This window comes from Lonchura striata, chromosome 6, assembly GCF_050655825.1.
Source record: "Lonchura striata isolate lonStrDom1 chromosome 6, ASM5065582v1, whole genome shotgun sequence".
Classification (NCBI taxonomy): Eukaryota; Metazoa; Chordata; class Aves; order Passeriformes; family Estrildidae; genus Lonchura; species Lonchura striata.
Window position 1 is genome coordinate 37,876,900 of NC_140708.1, and position 16,726 is coordinate 37,893,625.

Sequence of the window (16,726 nt, forward strand, 5' to 3'; positions counted from 1 at the left end):
TGACGTGCAAACCGTGACTGGGGATGGTGACACACAACTGGGCACAGGCACACGGAGGTCAATCTGAGACCCCAACAAATGCACAGCAAAGAACCTCCCATGCCAAAGCCAGCAGATGTTTCCTCTCCAAGCTGGTGAGACCGTGTTGCAGTGCCCTTCTGAGTCATTCCCCAAGAATTCCCCCCAAACCCCACAAGCCAAGGTGAGGAGAGAGGACGTGAGGCCTTCTCCACTCCCACCAGCCAGCATCATGCTGAGAAGGTGCAGGGAAGCATTTAATGAAAAGAAATGAGTGACCTTTCCCTTTATCCCTGTGGAGCTGCCTCTCCACCACTGTTTTGGTGATCTCTGGATGGAAGGGGTTGGGTGTGGGAGATGTGATCCTTCCCACCCTCCTGGCCAGCCAGCCATGCCTCCAATCACTGCCACACAACAACTCTCCATCTGGATATCCCCTCCACAGATGTGTGCCTCACCTCAATTTTCCCCATGATAAGAGGGAAGGCTGGAGGTGTGTCAGGGGAGGTTTAGGTTGGGAAAAGGTTCTTTCCCAGAGGGTGGTGAGCACTGAACAAGGGGTGGTCACAGCTCCAGGGCTGCCAGAGCTCCAGGAGTGTTTGAGGATGGGTTTGTTGAGATGTCTGTACAGGGCCAGGAGCTGAACTCTCTGATTCCTGGGGGTCCCTTCCAGCTCAGGACATTCTGTGATTCTGTGAATTATCTTCTGTTTATTTCAGAATGAGGTATGTGCCAGAAGCACCCCAGTGGGCATGTGGCAACTTATAACCTCATGTTCTCCTGCTTCCCTGCCAAAACCCTGGAGGTTGCCCTGAGATATTGTAGATATCCCATCCCTGGGAGTGTTCAAGGCCAGGCTGGACAGGGCTTGGAGCAACCTGGGACAGTGAAAGGTGTCCCTGCCCATAGCAGGGGGTAGAACTAGATGGTCATTAAGGTCTTTTCTAACCTAACCCATTCCATCATTTGCCATCCAGGAATAAAATCAAACCACAGGTAACAAATGCAGGAAGGCAGAATTATCTAAAACACACTTGCAGCTAATAAAAAGAAGTGCAGCTGTAAAACACGCTTTAAGACATTGCAATGAGCTTTACAAGCTCTTCAAACTTCAATCAGAAACCATTTTGCCTTCAAGTATGGGGAAACTCAAATAAAAGTTGGCAGAAACAGCACTGTCACATTCCTGCATCAACAAAGGGATAATAAAAATATCAGATGTATCCCTACAGCATACAACTACAGTCTCAAGGACTGCAGAATAAAAATCAATCTGGATGCTGAAGGGAGGGTGAAAAGCAGCAGACAAGGTTCATTGGGCACATCCCTCAACCATTCGCAAAGATCTAATCTACGAATGCTCTTAAAAATAATCCTCCAGAAATCACATCAAGCACCTTGTCTCCAAAACTGGGTATTAGACTTTGAGGTCAAATCTCATCATGTTTAATAAGAATTCAGGATCAAGATTTGAACAGCATGTGTAATGAAAAGTATGGGAATTATATCTGTCCCAGAAAGCAGTAGAGAAATCCACTGTTAAATGAGTATATAGTGTAAATCTGAACTCTGCCATGCATGCCTGGTTTTTGCATAAAAAATAATTAATTACTAGACTGTAACACAGGCCTGGGGAAATAAACAGGCTGGGGTTCAGGGTGTCTCTGCCTTACTTCCCCTGATGATGCCAAGAGCTTGCAACATGTAATTCCCTTGCACACCCATCGCAGGTAAAAACCAAAATCAAACCAGGAGGAAATACTGCTTTAGCTAAAAAAGCATTTATATCTTGCTTTGTAGGGAACGCTGTACATTGCTTTTTTAAGAGACTGGTCTTTTGTACTGCTGTATTGCAAACCATCAAAAGTGAGCTATATCTCACTGTGTTCCCTCACCGTCCTTGCTCATGTTCATTTGCTGAGTCAATCAAATATCTGTATCATCATCAGCAGCAACACAGTTTTGTCTCAGAAATGGGTGCCAATCTATACTAAGGCTATTTTGTGAACTTAATCTTTACTGCTTAGTTTACTATTAAGTTTTGAGGTGCTAGATGGCAGCAGAGAGTGTTTTGTTTAAAATAAAAATTTAAAAAGTAATCTAAGAATAAAAAAGAAAAACCAAATTAATAGTGTTAAGCTAATGGGCTGTATAGAAGTGTCACTAAGAAATGATCAATGTCCTTCAATTTTAAGAATTGCAAAACCAACTCAAAACTTGCTCTTTGAAGAAAGCTCTCTAATGAAAACCTTCACTGTTTTGGCACTTCAATCCATTACATCTGTTTATGGAGAGCAAAAAATATAAAAGAAAAGTTGTGTAATACGTTTCCCTGCAGCTTTATTTTAGTACAGCCAGATGTCCTACTCCTGTCAAAATATTTACCAGCAAATATTCAGGAAATCATGATAAATCTGAGAAGATTGGTCTGGCTCCAAACACCACCAGTCCCTGAAACTGTGTAATTTAGGAGTCAGATATAAGTTTTTTTCCTGGTATTTTGAAGGAAACCCCATCCTGCTCTCATCTATCCATGAAGACTGATCATTTCTCATCACATATTTGGAAGCAGCCAACTTCCAACCCCTGGATGCTGGAGGCAGCTTCTGCAGCATTCCAGAGCTTGGGATGAGGCACCAGGGCTGCCCCGGGGTCCTGCTCCAACAACTCCTTCCCTGAATATTCTGGGAATATTATCACTTTTCTGAGTAATCCTTAAATGCAGGAGTAGGATTCAGAGCAAGGAGAAAGAAAAAAAAAAAACAATCCGGATACAATGACAACGTGTTAATGCCTAAACCAGTTAATTTAAACGAGAGATGTGGTAAGGATGGAAATTAGGTTGTTGGTATTGAAGTCATCAGCTGTAATTGTTTCTTAATTAATGACACAAAGTTGTAAAGTGTGTTACATGGAACCTTGTCTGGAGGCTGGGGAAAATGGAAAAATACAAGGCAGAATTAAGAGTTAGACATGTATTAAGATCCCATCAATGTGGGTTTAAACACAAGGAGAACACAACAGAAGTATTTTTTCCTATTTCAGTGCATATGGCCTTCAAATCCAGGGAAAGGGGAGCTCCCCCTCCTGCAACAGCTAGAGCCACACATCTACTCTGATGCACAGCAAATTAATGGAATTTTTGTCTGTAACCTTATCTAAATGTGTCTCACTCTTGCCTGGATGCCTGGGGCATTTTGTCAGGCTGGCTTCGTATCTGGCTCAAGTCCTACATCTTGTCATGCACATTCCCCCACAGAACATCACAGGAGGGAATGTGCAGGAAAAACATCCACACAGGACTGGAAGCTACTGGAGCAGCCTGTGCATCCATGCAAGGACAACAGCACACCCCTGGATGGGAGCTCCATCCCAAAGCACAAAAAGGATTCATACAAGCATAGAGAGTTCTTGATTCAGCACAGCAAAAGGCATGAAAACCATGGAATAAGGTCAATAAGCTTGAATAATATCTGTAAACCCACTGAGGCTGTTTGAACTTTCTTTATCAACAGAATACTGTCTTATTTTTAAAAATTCTTAAAATTTTAACAAAACCGATTAATGACAAGTAATTCCCAAATATGCCAAGCTTATATAAGAGAAGGGGTAATTAAGAACATTACTTTTCACTGGTAACAAGAGGTGTAATCCAGCTTTTGTATGAATTTGAAATAATTTTCTGAAACCTCCATAAAAGCCAAAGACTTAATTTTGGAAAAGCAAAACATCAGGAGCAGCCAGACAGATCTTCAGTTTGCATAAATCAGCACAGGGCACAATGGCAGAAGATCTGACAAGCTAATACTGCTTTTTCTCTAGGCTAAATGTGGTAACAACCCTTCCTTAAAAGCCTGATAGTTTATGTGCTTTGAGGTGGAAACTTTAAAAAAAAGTATAAAAAGCTTTATTGTGGGGGGGAAATCCTTGTACTGTGTTTTATATTCATGGAACAAAGAAACTCAAATCCACTAGATAACAAAGGTCTACATTTATTCTAAATAAGTCACTTTTACTCAGGACAAGTGGTTTCTTCCGTGCTTGATATCATCCTTAACTCATTGTTTCTCATCAAATGCCTAGTGGTGATAAGGATTTCCTGAGATAACAAGATTCTATTTCTAAGCAGTAAAAATAAGTATTATCAGATGCTACTCGGTGTGCAAATTTGCAAGAATGGAAGAAAATTTCTCCACCCAAATATCAAATGTACTCATTTTGGCTACTGTTACAAAACAGCAAGAATTGGAGGCAGCCACTTTCCAAAGCTGTAGCTTTAATGTGTATTTTCCCTTTTGGTTCCAGGAGCAAGGTTCCTCTATTTTTTAGCATGAGTGGACTGTGGCTGTTGAATGAGAACCAATTCCATAGTCTGCTGTTAGTGGTGTGTGAGCCCAGACCTCAGGGACACACTGCTCAAATACTCCTGAAAAGCCAGAAATATCACAGGTCTTCAGGGACACTTTTATTGAGGGTTAGTGTGGGTTTTTTAACAAGAAAGTGCACAATAAACAATAATTGACATTGTGATTATTAAGTTCACTTCTGTGGAGGATAAACTGAAATAAAGGGGTAAAAAGGTAGGTACCAGAGCACCTACCATTACACAGTATATTTATTCAAATATCACTGGACATGATTTGCACTGACTTCTGTCACAGGGGGAGGAGTGGAATACAAAATTGCCATCCACCCTTGAGATGAATTAACCAGCTTAATGCAGCCACAGCAGAGATAACTTCAGTGATGTTGAAAACATCAATTCCTACCCCAATTTCCTGCCTCCATTTGAGGAATCATTGAAGTTGGAAAAGACCTCTGAGATCATGAATCCAAGCTGTGACCAATCCCCACCTTGCCACCAGCCACCAGCCCAGTCCTTCCTTGGGCACCTGCAGGGATGGGGACTCCCAACCTCCCTGGGCAGCCCCTTCACCCACCCTGTGATTCCATGATCCCAGCTGGACAGTGCATCACAGGAAGGTGCCTGTTCAAGGTTTGCAAGACAAATTATTGCATCAAGGACTCAGACCCACCCAAGAGGCTTCAGTAACCACAGTGGGGTCACATTCCCACAGAGAACCAAGGATTTGTGGAGAGTCACGGCCACACACAGATACTACAGCAGCTGGAAGATAAATACAGGAGGAATTCCCACAGGGAGTAAGACCACAGAAGCCTCAGCTGAAGAGGACACCAGGGTGCCACTCAGAATGTAAGGCAATGAGCCAGAGACTCGTGCATTAAGCACTGAAAAGTGTTATGTGACTCTGCTGGCATTTATCAGCCATCAGACATATCAAAGGATCTGAAAGAAAACAAAGAATATGGATAGCTTGTTTGCCCTGCAAACAGTTCTATTCTGCAAAGTACAGACAACTTTGGTGGCACAAACTGACATGTAAGGACATGATTTCCCACTGGATAATGACAAATCCTGGAGCAAAAACTGTCAGAAAATGTCTGGGTTTGTTTGGCCTTGCTATTATTTTTTCACTTTGCTTCTTGCTCATCTCAGGGCTGCCACTTTTGGAGCATGTGTTGAAGGCTTAACTGACTCATATGCGTAGTGCAGGCTACAATCTCTAAAGCCAGGCCTTCCCATTCCATGGCACTGGTGGTGAAGACAGGCTGGCAGAGCTGCAGTGGTCTGGGGCAGAGGCAGCACTTGGGATCATCACAGAGGAATTCAGTGGTGCTGGGAAACCCATGTTCACACAGAGACAAGATGCTGCCATCCTGCATCCGGGATGTGCCACCACTGCTGCCTTTAACACTCAACAAGGAAAGAGTGCCATAGCACCTTCTCCCCTGCCTGCTCCCAGAGACACAGCCAGCAACTGTGCATGGGCTGCTCTCACTCCCTGCTTACCCCCTGGTGATGTTTAATATTTGTTTAACCATATTGACAGAAGCACAGGATAAAGATCAGCTGAGCAAGCAGCAAAAATGATGCTGCAAGTAATTTCCTTGTCTGGGAATGCCGTGTGCGAGCACTGGAGTCCCATGGGAGGGATGGATGCCACACACCAGGAGTGCCATAGTCTTTGGAGTGTGGGGTTTCTTGGAGGTAATGTCAGGCACCCTTTTCTACCACAGGTAGCAAAGAAAAAATTACATCTAATCTCTCTGTTGTTGTTTCCTAAATGAAAGGCAGGTGAGCTTCTGCCCCGAGGGCTTTTGCTGACATTTCGCAGAAAGGCTGGAAGCTGCAGCAAGTTTGGGAAGGAGTCCACTCCTACACACAGCAACTTGGCTGCAGAATCCAGGCCCTTTTTATCCCAGGCAGAGCAGGCGGGTCTGGCAGCTCCACATCCACGGCTGCAGGACTGTGCCTCGGCTTCGTTTCACACACAGCAAAGCCAAAATCCCTCCCTCTCCATCTCCCACTCGGACGCGGCTCAACGGTTTTTGCTGGAACTCTTTTTTTCTTTCGTTCGCCCTGAGGTAAAATCCCGTCATGGAAAGAAAATTTCAGCTCAAACAAATTTTAAATGTGGCAAAATCACAAGCTCATGGGAACAGGACCCAAAAGAGGGGCTGCTGGACAAGTCTGACTCCTCACAGCACCAGCGCTCCACCTCTAAAGCATACTTTGACCCACTACGGAAAAAGACACAATTCCACAAACAGGAATTATGCAAACCACTCTGCATATATTATTTGCAAAAGCCCCAGCCATTCAATGGGTCCATCCCACCACCCATATGGATCCAATTACAGAATAGGCACCCAAAGTCTCTGGGACAACCAGAAGAGAAAGAAGTGGGTAAGCCAAGACCACTGAGCACAGTTCAACTTCACTTCATTCGGGTGGGCATCACCAACCCACTAAATTGCTGACAGACTATTCAAAATGTCTTTGCTGCAGGCTGCTGCCCTGAAATTCCTTTATCCCCTCAAGTCTGGACCTTTATCCCACCCATATTCCTCTACAGATCAAAATCTGTGATCTGGTCAAAAAGCTCACGTCTTCAAACCAGCCTGCTCAGAGCAAAAAGTAACACTGTCACATGAAGATGTCATAAAGATATATTTAGAAAACCAAAACCAGAGGAGCTGGTGAAGCTGAGCCATGCACTGAGACTGCACAGCTCCTCTCTTTGGAAGACTCATAAACCTGCCTGTAAAGGCTGTGAACTGGCTTTTTAAGCTATACCACCTCCCTGTATGGCTTGGATTGTTTTTCCACGCCAGATGTACGTTTAACAGAGTAATACAAACACTGCAACTCCTTAATAAACTCTTTTTAATGCCCCGACAGTTTGTAAGGCATTTCCTTCAACATGTGTCTGGTTATGGTTTCAGTAAGCCTGCAGGAAGAAGAATCTGTCTGGCAGTTTGGACAGTGATTACAACATGTAGCCCGAGGATATTTCACCTCCAGACCTGCACCATCCTGCTGCATGGAATAAGTCCATTCCTAGCAAACTCTGCAAGGGTTTGTGTGGGGAATAGTAAAAGGGATGGTATATGCAACTTCAGGGAAAGCACAGAAATCCACCTCTGTGCTACCAGACATTTAGTCTTTCATCAGGTAAATGCAGCTTTGCATGCCATTCACATTTAAAGGGAAAAGCTTCTTAAGTGCTTCCACAGAACAGGAAATCATTAAAAGCAACTATTTTGGACCACATTGCCCTAAGCTTGATGGAGCAATAGATTCTTCTCACTGAACACAATTCTGTTTGCAAAGACTCCTCCATCTGCTGAACTAGTTCCCTAATTTCTCACCATCTTTCACTGATTATTCAATATACCTTTCCAGAAAAATGATCTTTTTTTGTTTCAAAGTGTGTTTTCACAGCAGCTGTGATGGCCCCTTTCAGTGCTTTTCTATGCTATAATCCAAGATTAGGAGCCTATAGTAAAAAATAGCCATCAGAGAGGCCAGTAGAGTATTCAGCTGTCCTACAAATCTAATATTTTAGCAAATCCAAAGCTTTTTGCATTTTTCAAAGTAATTTTTACAATGCTTCTCACAATCAGTCGTTTTCTGTTGCTTCCAAATACAACACAACAGCGTCTCCCATCATTTCCATCAAATTACAAACCCAGTGGCAAATGACAAAGCATACTTTAAAAAGTTACGTCTCCTGCACATTTACAGATTAGAAAATAATATCTTTTGACCAAGAAAGAAGAAAAAAGCTCATATATCAGAGAAAAATAATCTAAACTTCAATCACATCTAAAGCTCCGTTAGCAGGTTTGTCGTACGGTCCTTTTGAATTTCTTGTACACTCAGCAACTAGATCTGATGGTAAACATCAAACCAGAAATGCAGCTTTTGAAAATCCAGGCTCAGCTGATAGAACTCTTTTAAGTCAAGTTCAAAGTAGGTTTTGAAGATGAGATAGTGTGCTACACCTGAGCATTTATGACATTCAGTAGGAGAAAGAGGCAACTCCACACTGCAGCATACCCTCGATACTCCCTCCTAACTCATCTCTTCTGCTTTGTCTCCCCTTTTCCAAAATTAACAGAGCAAAATTAAAAGAGATAAGTAACTTATGATGAGTTTAAAACAGCAGCAGTGTAGAGTAAGCAATTTATAACAGAAAAATCAAAATCTATCCTTGTCCTGCTGATCAGCAGTCCACACTGAAACTTCACAAAGCCCCGAACACTTTGCTCAAATGGGCGCAGCACAGCTCCCCTGTGAGCTCTGTGCTTTCATCTACCACCAAATCTTATTTCACCTTACTGGCATTCAAGTAATATTGCAAATTGTTACCCTGCAGGCCACTATCCATCTCCTTAAGAGCAGTTGAGCACGTGAGATATTCCTGCTAAAAGAACACTATGCACTGCACTTGTTGCTGATGGCAGAATTCACACAAGTATTGGAGAATTATTGGAGTGTACACCAAAAAGTCACATCTTGTTTGCCATCACTTGATTTCTGTCCTAAGTAACTTAACACCATGTGAGCTGCAATAGAAAATGTTTCCTAAAACCTAAGTCACCTGTGCTGAGACACTAACAAACCAAGAATGAAGAATTGCAGCAAACCTGCCTGACACCCACACACCAACCGAATAAAAGCTGCTACAACAATGTGCTCAAAACCATAAGAACAACAACTCTTACATTTTCAATCATTTTTCTTACAGGGTGATAGTAAACATGTTTTAAATTGGGACTGAGCAAATCGTTTTAGTAGAAATTAGGATAAGAGGAGGTGACCTGGTAATTAAACAAAACTCTTCACAGGACTACACATGACTTCCAATTGAGTAACCAGAGCAGTGTGAATGGATTTTGAGCCTACAGAGAGGACAAGGAATCCAGTCCTGGATTTGGATCTCTTTATGCCAAAGTACTGAAAGAAGGAAAAATCAGATATTCTACCCTAACCATCCATCAGAAAAATGAAATCACACTCTTACCTTCACAAATTCTGTCCAGTCGCTGCCGCTTGACTTTGTGTTTATCCACAAGTGCCATTCTTGACGGGATTTTGCAACTTTCTGACTCAAAAAGCACAGCAGTTCCCCAGGAGCTTAGGAAAACTCACAGGAATCGGCGTGCATACCGCCTCTGTGGGTCCTGCAGAGAAAGAAGAGCATTTGTAAGATTTGTTCACTTCCCATCCCTGGAAGTGCTCAAGGCCAGGGTGGATGGGGCTCAAAACCTGGGATGGAGATAGGTTTTAAGGCCCCTTCCAGCCCAAACCAGTGTCAGATTTCCAGTACACCAGGTGAGATCTGCCTGTGCCCAACAGCAGAGCAGGTTTTGGGAAGGACAGCTCTGAGTTTGCACCCCACAAGTCACACATCTGGCACCACAACTCAGTTTCTTCACCCTCCCTGTGATTCAGAAAACCAGCCTTACACACAAGAACTGCCAAAGCACTGCATGGGCTTCCCAGTTTTATTTCTGACTGAAAAATCTATTCACAGTGGATAAAATCCATGAGGCTATTTTGCAGGCTCACAGATGCTGAAAGATTCTTAGTGAGTATATAAAACAGAGGAAGTAGTTCTTGCTCTGCTAGTACTCTCATACACAAAACACTTTCATATTTAAACCCTGTCCTGTAAAAGTCATCAATGGACCTTGAATTTACAAGAAGACTTCGATGCATATTCCAGCCGTCACCACAGCCTGTCCTTGCCCTCATAAGGACCAACCTTAAACTTCAGGTGTTGATTCCAGTGCACACATTTTCAATGCCAGGGAGATAAAATGATCCATGAAGCCACATGTGTGGCTGATTAACAAGAAATGCTCTCCAAAGAGACAACAGCTAAAGGTTTTCTGCATTTTGGTGGCACAGAGGAAGACCCTTAATGGATACTCTGAGGTCTGACATGTTTTGCTCCTACTGAGAGCCAAAGGTTTGTTTAATCCCTGAACACTGAGCTGAGCTCAGCTGCAGCCTCTGAATGTGCTGTTCTGGTACTTCTACCAGGTTTGATTTTTTTTTGATGTAAAAACCCAGTGAGAGTTTTTCAAAGCAAATTCCACAACAGCATTCATGAACCAAGACATGGAAGAAGAGACCTCATGCTGACAACTGAATTCCAACAATCCAACAAAACTCACACTAATATTTTATGTGACTGCTGATTCAAAATCCTCTTTAGTATTTTAAGGTGAAGACAGATGATAAAAGCTGGTAACAGTTACAAACCTTCCCAAGAAGGGATCCTGCTCAAGAAAAAGGCCTTTGCCCCCCCCCCAGCCATCCACCACTCACTGCAGAAGAACAGAATTAGTGTAAATCTGTGATTTCTAGAGGCAAAGCAAAGCACCACCACATTTTCAGAAGCTTTGCCCAGAGAGGAAGGGAAGAGGAAGGCAGAAATTAGTGGAAGCATAGAAAAAGACCCTCTCCTGAGTGGCTATCTGTATCACCCTGCAAAGTCCCAACCTCTCTGCCTACATAGAATGGTTTAAAAAAATTGAAAAAAATCCTGAAAGTCAGCAGTAACCACAAACTCGGCACCATTCATTCAAACTGACCCCCAAACAGCTCCTCTCCAGCAACTGAATTTTCACACTGCAGCATTTGCAAACAGAATTTTTGTGACAAACCAAAAAAAATCCAGTTCATGAAATGCAGGACACAAGAGAAGACACCACACAAAAAATCCGGGTTGATGTCCACAAGTTGACCTTGGGCAGTGTTTGTAACCTGGAGTTTTGCTTGTCCTTGTGTAGAGAGGCAACAGCAACACTTAACCCATCCTCTGGAGCACCCCTGCAGGTTCACATAGCCCAGTCAGGCATTTCTACTTTGCATTTTATTCTCCTGCACCAGCATTGGCTCTCCTAAAAACACTCCAATAACTTCCCAGAAAACCCAGTTAACCAGAGCAGTAGGCTGAGCATGCAAGGGGTAAAGGCTCTAACAAAGCTGCTGCACTCTGGGATGACAATTTCATGGAGATTATTGTTATTATTATAAATGGTTATCAATTATGCATCACATTGATAGTTAATTTCCAAAAGGAAAAGCCTTGTGTCGGTACAGCTGAATTCCAACTAAGGGATGATCGGCGATTTCCTGGTAGTTAATGGCCAATTTCCCAGCAGCACAACTGCAGCATAATCACTGAGATTTATAGCAATAATTAATTGATTTTTTTAAAACATAGGGATGCTAAAGAGCACGATTCCCACTCATATTAAAAATTAATGCAACATTCTAGACGATGCAGAAAACTTCCATTCCGGAGGCAGAAGCTTGGTACAGTCAAAATATTTCATGCAACAAAAATTAAGCTGTTAGTGTAGCTAAAGCCCACGTAGCTAGTGGCATTTCCATGATCAACAATTACACACACACACATGATTTTTTACCTCTATTACATCCCATTCCACTTTCAGGGAGAAATACCAGGTTATAAAAAAAATATCACATAAGAAGGGAAAAAGTTACCATTTTGTTCTGAAAACACTCAAGTAGTTCTTTATGCTGGGGCTGCAACTCTTTCCCCCTTTACTTCCCCGAACAAAACCAATTTGCAAAGTGTATTTAATTCTGACAGAGTGCATTTTCTGATGGACGAACACATCCATTCAAGTTTTTTTCCCCAGCCATCTCAATTCCTTGCATTACTCCCTGGAGGAAAACTTCCTACAAAAGAAACTAATAACAATCAGAGAAATTGCTGCTCATCAGAGTCCCACACAGCTTAATGCAATGCCCATGAATGAGCTCCTTCCTAATGACATGAACTGCCCCATCTTTGTCTCACAGGTGTCCATGCTGGTACCAACCAGCAAAAAAAGCTTAGCTCAGAAGATTTATTAAAAATGTGGCAGGAGCTGCTGGGCAGATTTGGCAGGCATGGATAAAATGGAAAAAAGCAGATGTGTGGGGCACAGAAACAAGAGGATATTTCCCAGCCTTTGCATGAGGCTGTTATTAAGAAAGCAGTTCTTCCATTTGTGGGATGGAAGATGCAATTAGTTGTGCACCCAACTTCAATCTATCCCAAATGGTTTCTACAGCCAACCCAATCTCAAAACAATCCCAGGGATAAAGGTCCCCCACCATAAAATAAACACAATCAGACTAGGCAGAACAAAAATCATGGCCAGCAATTAAAAGACAAGAAAACCTCATTGTCTAAGGAAATTTGAGAGGAAGAGGCACACGCACAAAAATTGTACTTCATCCTCAGCAAGATTAGGAAATAAGTGAAGTGATTTACATACAGTAATTGCATGGCCGTGTTAGCCTCCAACAGTGTCTTTCAAAATGTAAATTTTCTTGAAAACCCTTGGACATGATGATAGCCCATAGCTATTTATTTATTTAAGGAAGGAATTTACTTAAATACAACACTTTAGGAAAAAACCCCAATCCTGACGTAACACATTTAAATAGCTTCTAAATGCTGCCCCTTAAAGAGCACAATCCATGAGCCAGAAAATGAGTGCAGAGAAAGCTGTATTAGGGCTTTTTTTATCCTGACTTGTGATGACAAATGAAAAGAAATAAAGGTGGTCTTCCAAAATAAGATGCATGGTTAGATAAAAGTAAGAGAAAAGTGATTCCATGAAGAACATCCTGTCTTCTAAGCCCTTCTCAACGTGTACTTTTGTATCATCTTTTTATGGCACATGAGGCAGGACAGGAGCACAAACATCTGCCACAGAACCACAGAGGAGTTTGGGTTGGAAGGGACCTTAAAGATCACCCAGGGCCACCCCCTGCCATGGTCAGGGACACCTTCCACTGTCCCAGGGTGCTTCAAGCTCTGTCCAGCCTGGCCTTGGCCACTTCCACGGATGGAGCATCCACAGCTTCCCTGGGCAACCTCTGCCAGTGGGCAACATCTGTTTTAGAGCATCCATCCCAGGCACTGCCACCAAACCATCCTGGGAGGTGATTAAGAGATGCCTTTTCCAGTGCTCCAGACACAACATCTCACACGTTCCCTGCCTGTGCACAGCCTTGGGAAAGCAGGATGGTGCTCCCTACACCCTGTTCTGTGACAAACCAACTGACTCCATTTTCTACCCTCTATGAAATAAGGCAACAACAAAATGGGGAGTCTCTACTACAGAAAACTACCAGCTCCACAAACTGCAAAAGGTCCCATTTCCAAACAGCAAAGGAAAAATTCCATCCTTCTTTCCTCACATCTACACTAGGTTTTCACATGTACAATTCTTTACTTCAACAAGTGCAAATGTTTTGATGGTACTGGAGGGTATTTCTTAGGCTCTCAGGAAAAGAAAATTGCTGGAGAAGGTTTTGTATCATGATTACTGAAGAACATCAGCCCTCTCAGCTGGAAGCAGAGCAGGATGCCCAAGCAGAACTGTGGAAGACAGTATCTGCTGATGCTCCCTGTATCCTCCTTTGTGTAAAAGCCCAGTTTTTCACAGCTTGATCACATTCGAATTGAGATTTGAAGACAAGAACAGCCCTGAGAGCTGTGAACTGCTCCAGCCCTGCGTCAGCATCCCTGGGCGTTTGCTACCCTGAGATCTGGCCATCCCCATTGCTCAGAGTTTCAGCTGCCTGGGGAGGCCAGGAGGGGCTGGGAACCAGAGTTCAGTGCAAGAAAGGCAGGGAAAAGCAAGCAGGAGCCACGCAGAGATAATGACAGGGGAGGGAAGCGGACAAAGGAGACGGCACAATGCAGGAGGAGCACTTGGAGAACACTCTGCCATCCCTCCTCCCAGGCAGCCCTAAGTGCAGTGCCCTGCTCAGCCCCCATCACCTGCCTCTGCCTCCCCGACTGCAGGGGAGGAGAGCACAGAAGGGAAGGGACGGGCAGCAGGGTCCTTCTGGGAATGGCATTTGGGGATATTGTCGTTTAAAGCACAATGAGACAACATGGGAAGCTCACAGTGGTAAGACACCATTAAACCAAATAGCCCAGTAGGAACCAAAAACAGATTAAACATTTATACAAATAGTGAGAACAAACACAGAATTTCATTACCCAAAATAGGTTGTTTTTGTTTGATTGTTTTTGGTCGTTTTTTTTGATAATGCCTCAGAGATAAAAAAACCCTCACTTGGGAAAAGGAATCACAGCATTTCTGTATGTGAAATATGATGCTAGGGGGGAAAAAAGGCTTTTTTTTTTTTTTTTTCTTTTTTTTTTTTTTTGGGAGAACTACCCTGGCTATAAATCATACCTTGGGTTTGGCTGGGATAGAGTTAATTTTCTTTGTGGTAACTGGTGTGCGGTGCTGGCTATAAATCACACCTTGGGTTTGGCTGGGCTAGAGTTAACTTTCTTCGTGGTAACTGGTGTGGGGTGCTGGTTTGGCTCTGTACTGGAAACAGGGTTCATAATCCAAGGATGTTTTTGTTATTGCTGAGCAGGGCTTACACAGAGTCAAGGCTTCTTGTACTGCCCTACCAGTGAGGGGGCTGGGGGACACAAGGAGGTGGGAAGAGACTCAGCCAGGACAGCTGATCCCAGCTGGCCCAGGGATATCCCAAACCTTGTGGTGTCATGCTCAGCATGTAGAGTGGGGAAGAGGAAGGAAGAGGGGGATGTTTGGAGCTTGTCTTCCCAAGTCACTGCTATGTATGATGCAGCCCTGCTTTCCTGGACATGACTGAACTCCTACCTGCCCATGGGAAGTGGGGAGTGAATTCCCTGTTTTGTTTTGCTTACATGCAAGGCTTTTGCCTTCCCTATCAAAGTGCCTTTATCACAACCCACGAGTTTTCTCACTCTTATGCTTGTGATTCTCTCTCCCATCCCTCAGGAGGGAGTAAGCAACTGTATGGGACTGAGCTGCTGGCTGGGATTAAACCTCAACACCCCCCCAGCAGTCTGCAACCCCCCAGACCATCATCACCCCCAAAACAGTGAGGGCAGCACTCCTGCTATAAGGCCATTATTAATTAGGTTGAATGTTTTTAGCAGTTATTATTGTGATTTTGCTGCCGCGGGTGATGTGTGTTAAGGCTTCTCCATGGGAATGCCTGGATACTGCTGGGGGTGGCAGGAAGAATTATTTGTCCAGCTTCTTTTCCAGCCCAGAAACCTAACAACCCTTCAACTGCTTGACTGGTGCCTTCCCCTAAAACCTGCTGGGGAAGGTGCACTCCCTGAATGCAGGGAAAACAGGGAGGCAGCAGGTTAAACGTGTTCATGGAGAAGCAGCACTCCCACGTGAGCACCTGCTGGTGCCACACAAAGGACTCTTGCACTCCTCATCACACAGAAAAGGTGAATAACACCCTGTACGAGTCTTGTGCTGAAGAAGTGGTAACAATTTTGAGGAACTTGCTATTATATGAGTGAACAAAATGTACCATAATGGCATATGAGCCTGCACATCTGCTGCTAAATTAAACACGCTAGATAATGATGCAGACCACATCTTAAAACACTATGCAACGAGATATAGACTCTGCCAAAATAATGAGGCTTCAAAGATGACACAGAGAGCCTGATCCTGCATCCCTTACAGACCCTGAAAGTCACAGTGATTATTCCTCAGCAGTTCTACTCCATCAAAGCTACTTGTTGACTCAGGAGAAGAAGAATCACAATTATATATAGGTGCCCTTCAAAGGGAAAAAAGACATATGGATTTGTAGCATTTTTCTTCCTCTCTGTCTTAATGATGTGTAAAGCCTGAGAAAGGTTTTTGTTTGGAACTGGATTTTTAGAAAAGGTTCTGTAAGAATTGTGTGTCAGGCTACAAAATCCTCTCCAGACCGGGTTCTCAGCAGCCAGATATTATGAAGATCAATTGAAATGACAGTATTCAAGTTGCCTCAATAGCCATGGTACAAAAAAGAGGGGAGTGAGACATCCCTTCTATTTTCAACTTCTTTTACCTATTTCAATTTTCAACATTAGTGATTTGCTCTTGAATTTGAGAAAAGAAGATCCAGACAATGCTTCCTTGTCAGGTAAACCTCTGTGAGCTTTCAAGTAAAACTAGGAAATACCAGAACTGGCACTCCTTTCATTCCTAAAGCTGAAATACAAACAAGCAACCCCAACAGACAGTAAGAAAAAAGAAAATTGCTTCAAAGAAAATAACTGTCATCTCTCTTTCTGGCACCAGAAGTGAAGCAGGTTGATGCTCTGCTTACCCTGCACCAACAGCCTTCAGAGGCTGGTGGTGGGCAAAACAATAACCAGGAGCTGAACCCCAATTATCCACTTAGCTTTGAGAGTGCCTAATCTATTTTCTAATTAATCATGGGCCTCTTTCAACCTCTCTTATCTTGTTTTTCTAAGTATCTGACGCTGATAACATG

The 16,726-nt window shown here is 43.3% G+C and overlaps 1 protein-coding gene across 3 annotated transcripts in view; it reads right to left on the reverse strand.

Annotated features, from left to right (window-relative positions):
* Positions 1 to 16,726, reverse strand: part of CTBP2 (C-terminal binding protein 2) — a 289,398-nt gene that overhangs the window by 46,506 nt on the left and 226,166 nt on the right. For all 3 annotated transcript variants that reach the window (XM_085582953.1, XM_077784739.2, XM_085582952.1), the window contains one exon: positions 9,411 to 9,570. In XM_085582953.1, coding sequence (XP_085439079.1) covers positions 9,411 to 9,468 — 58 coding nt within the window. In that variant the 5' untranslated portion in view covers positions 9,469 to 9,570. The remainder of the gene's footprint in view (positions 1 to 9,410; positions 9,571 to 16,726) is intronic.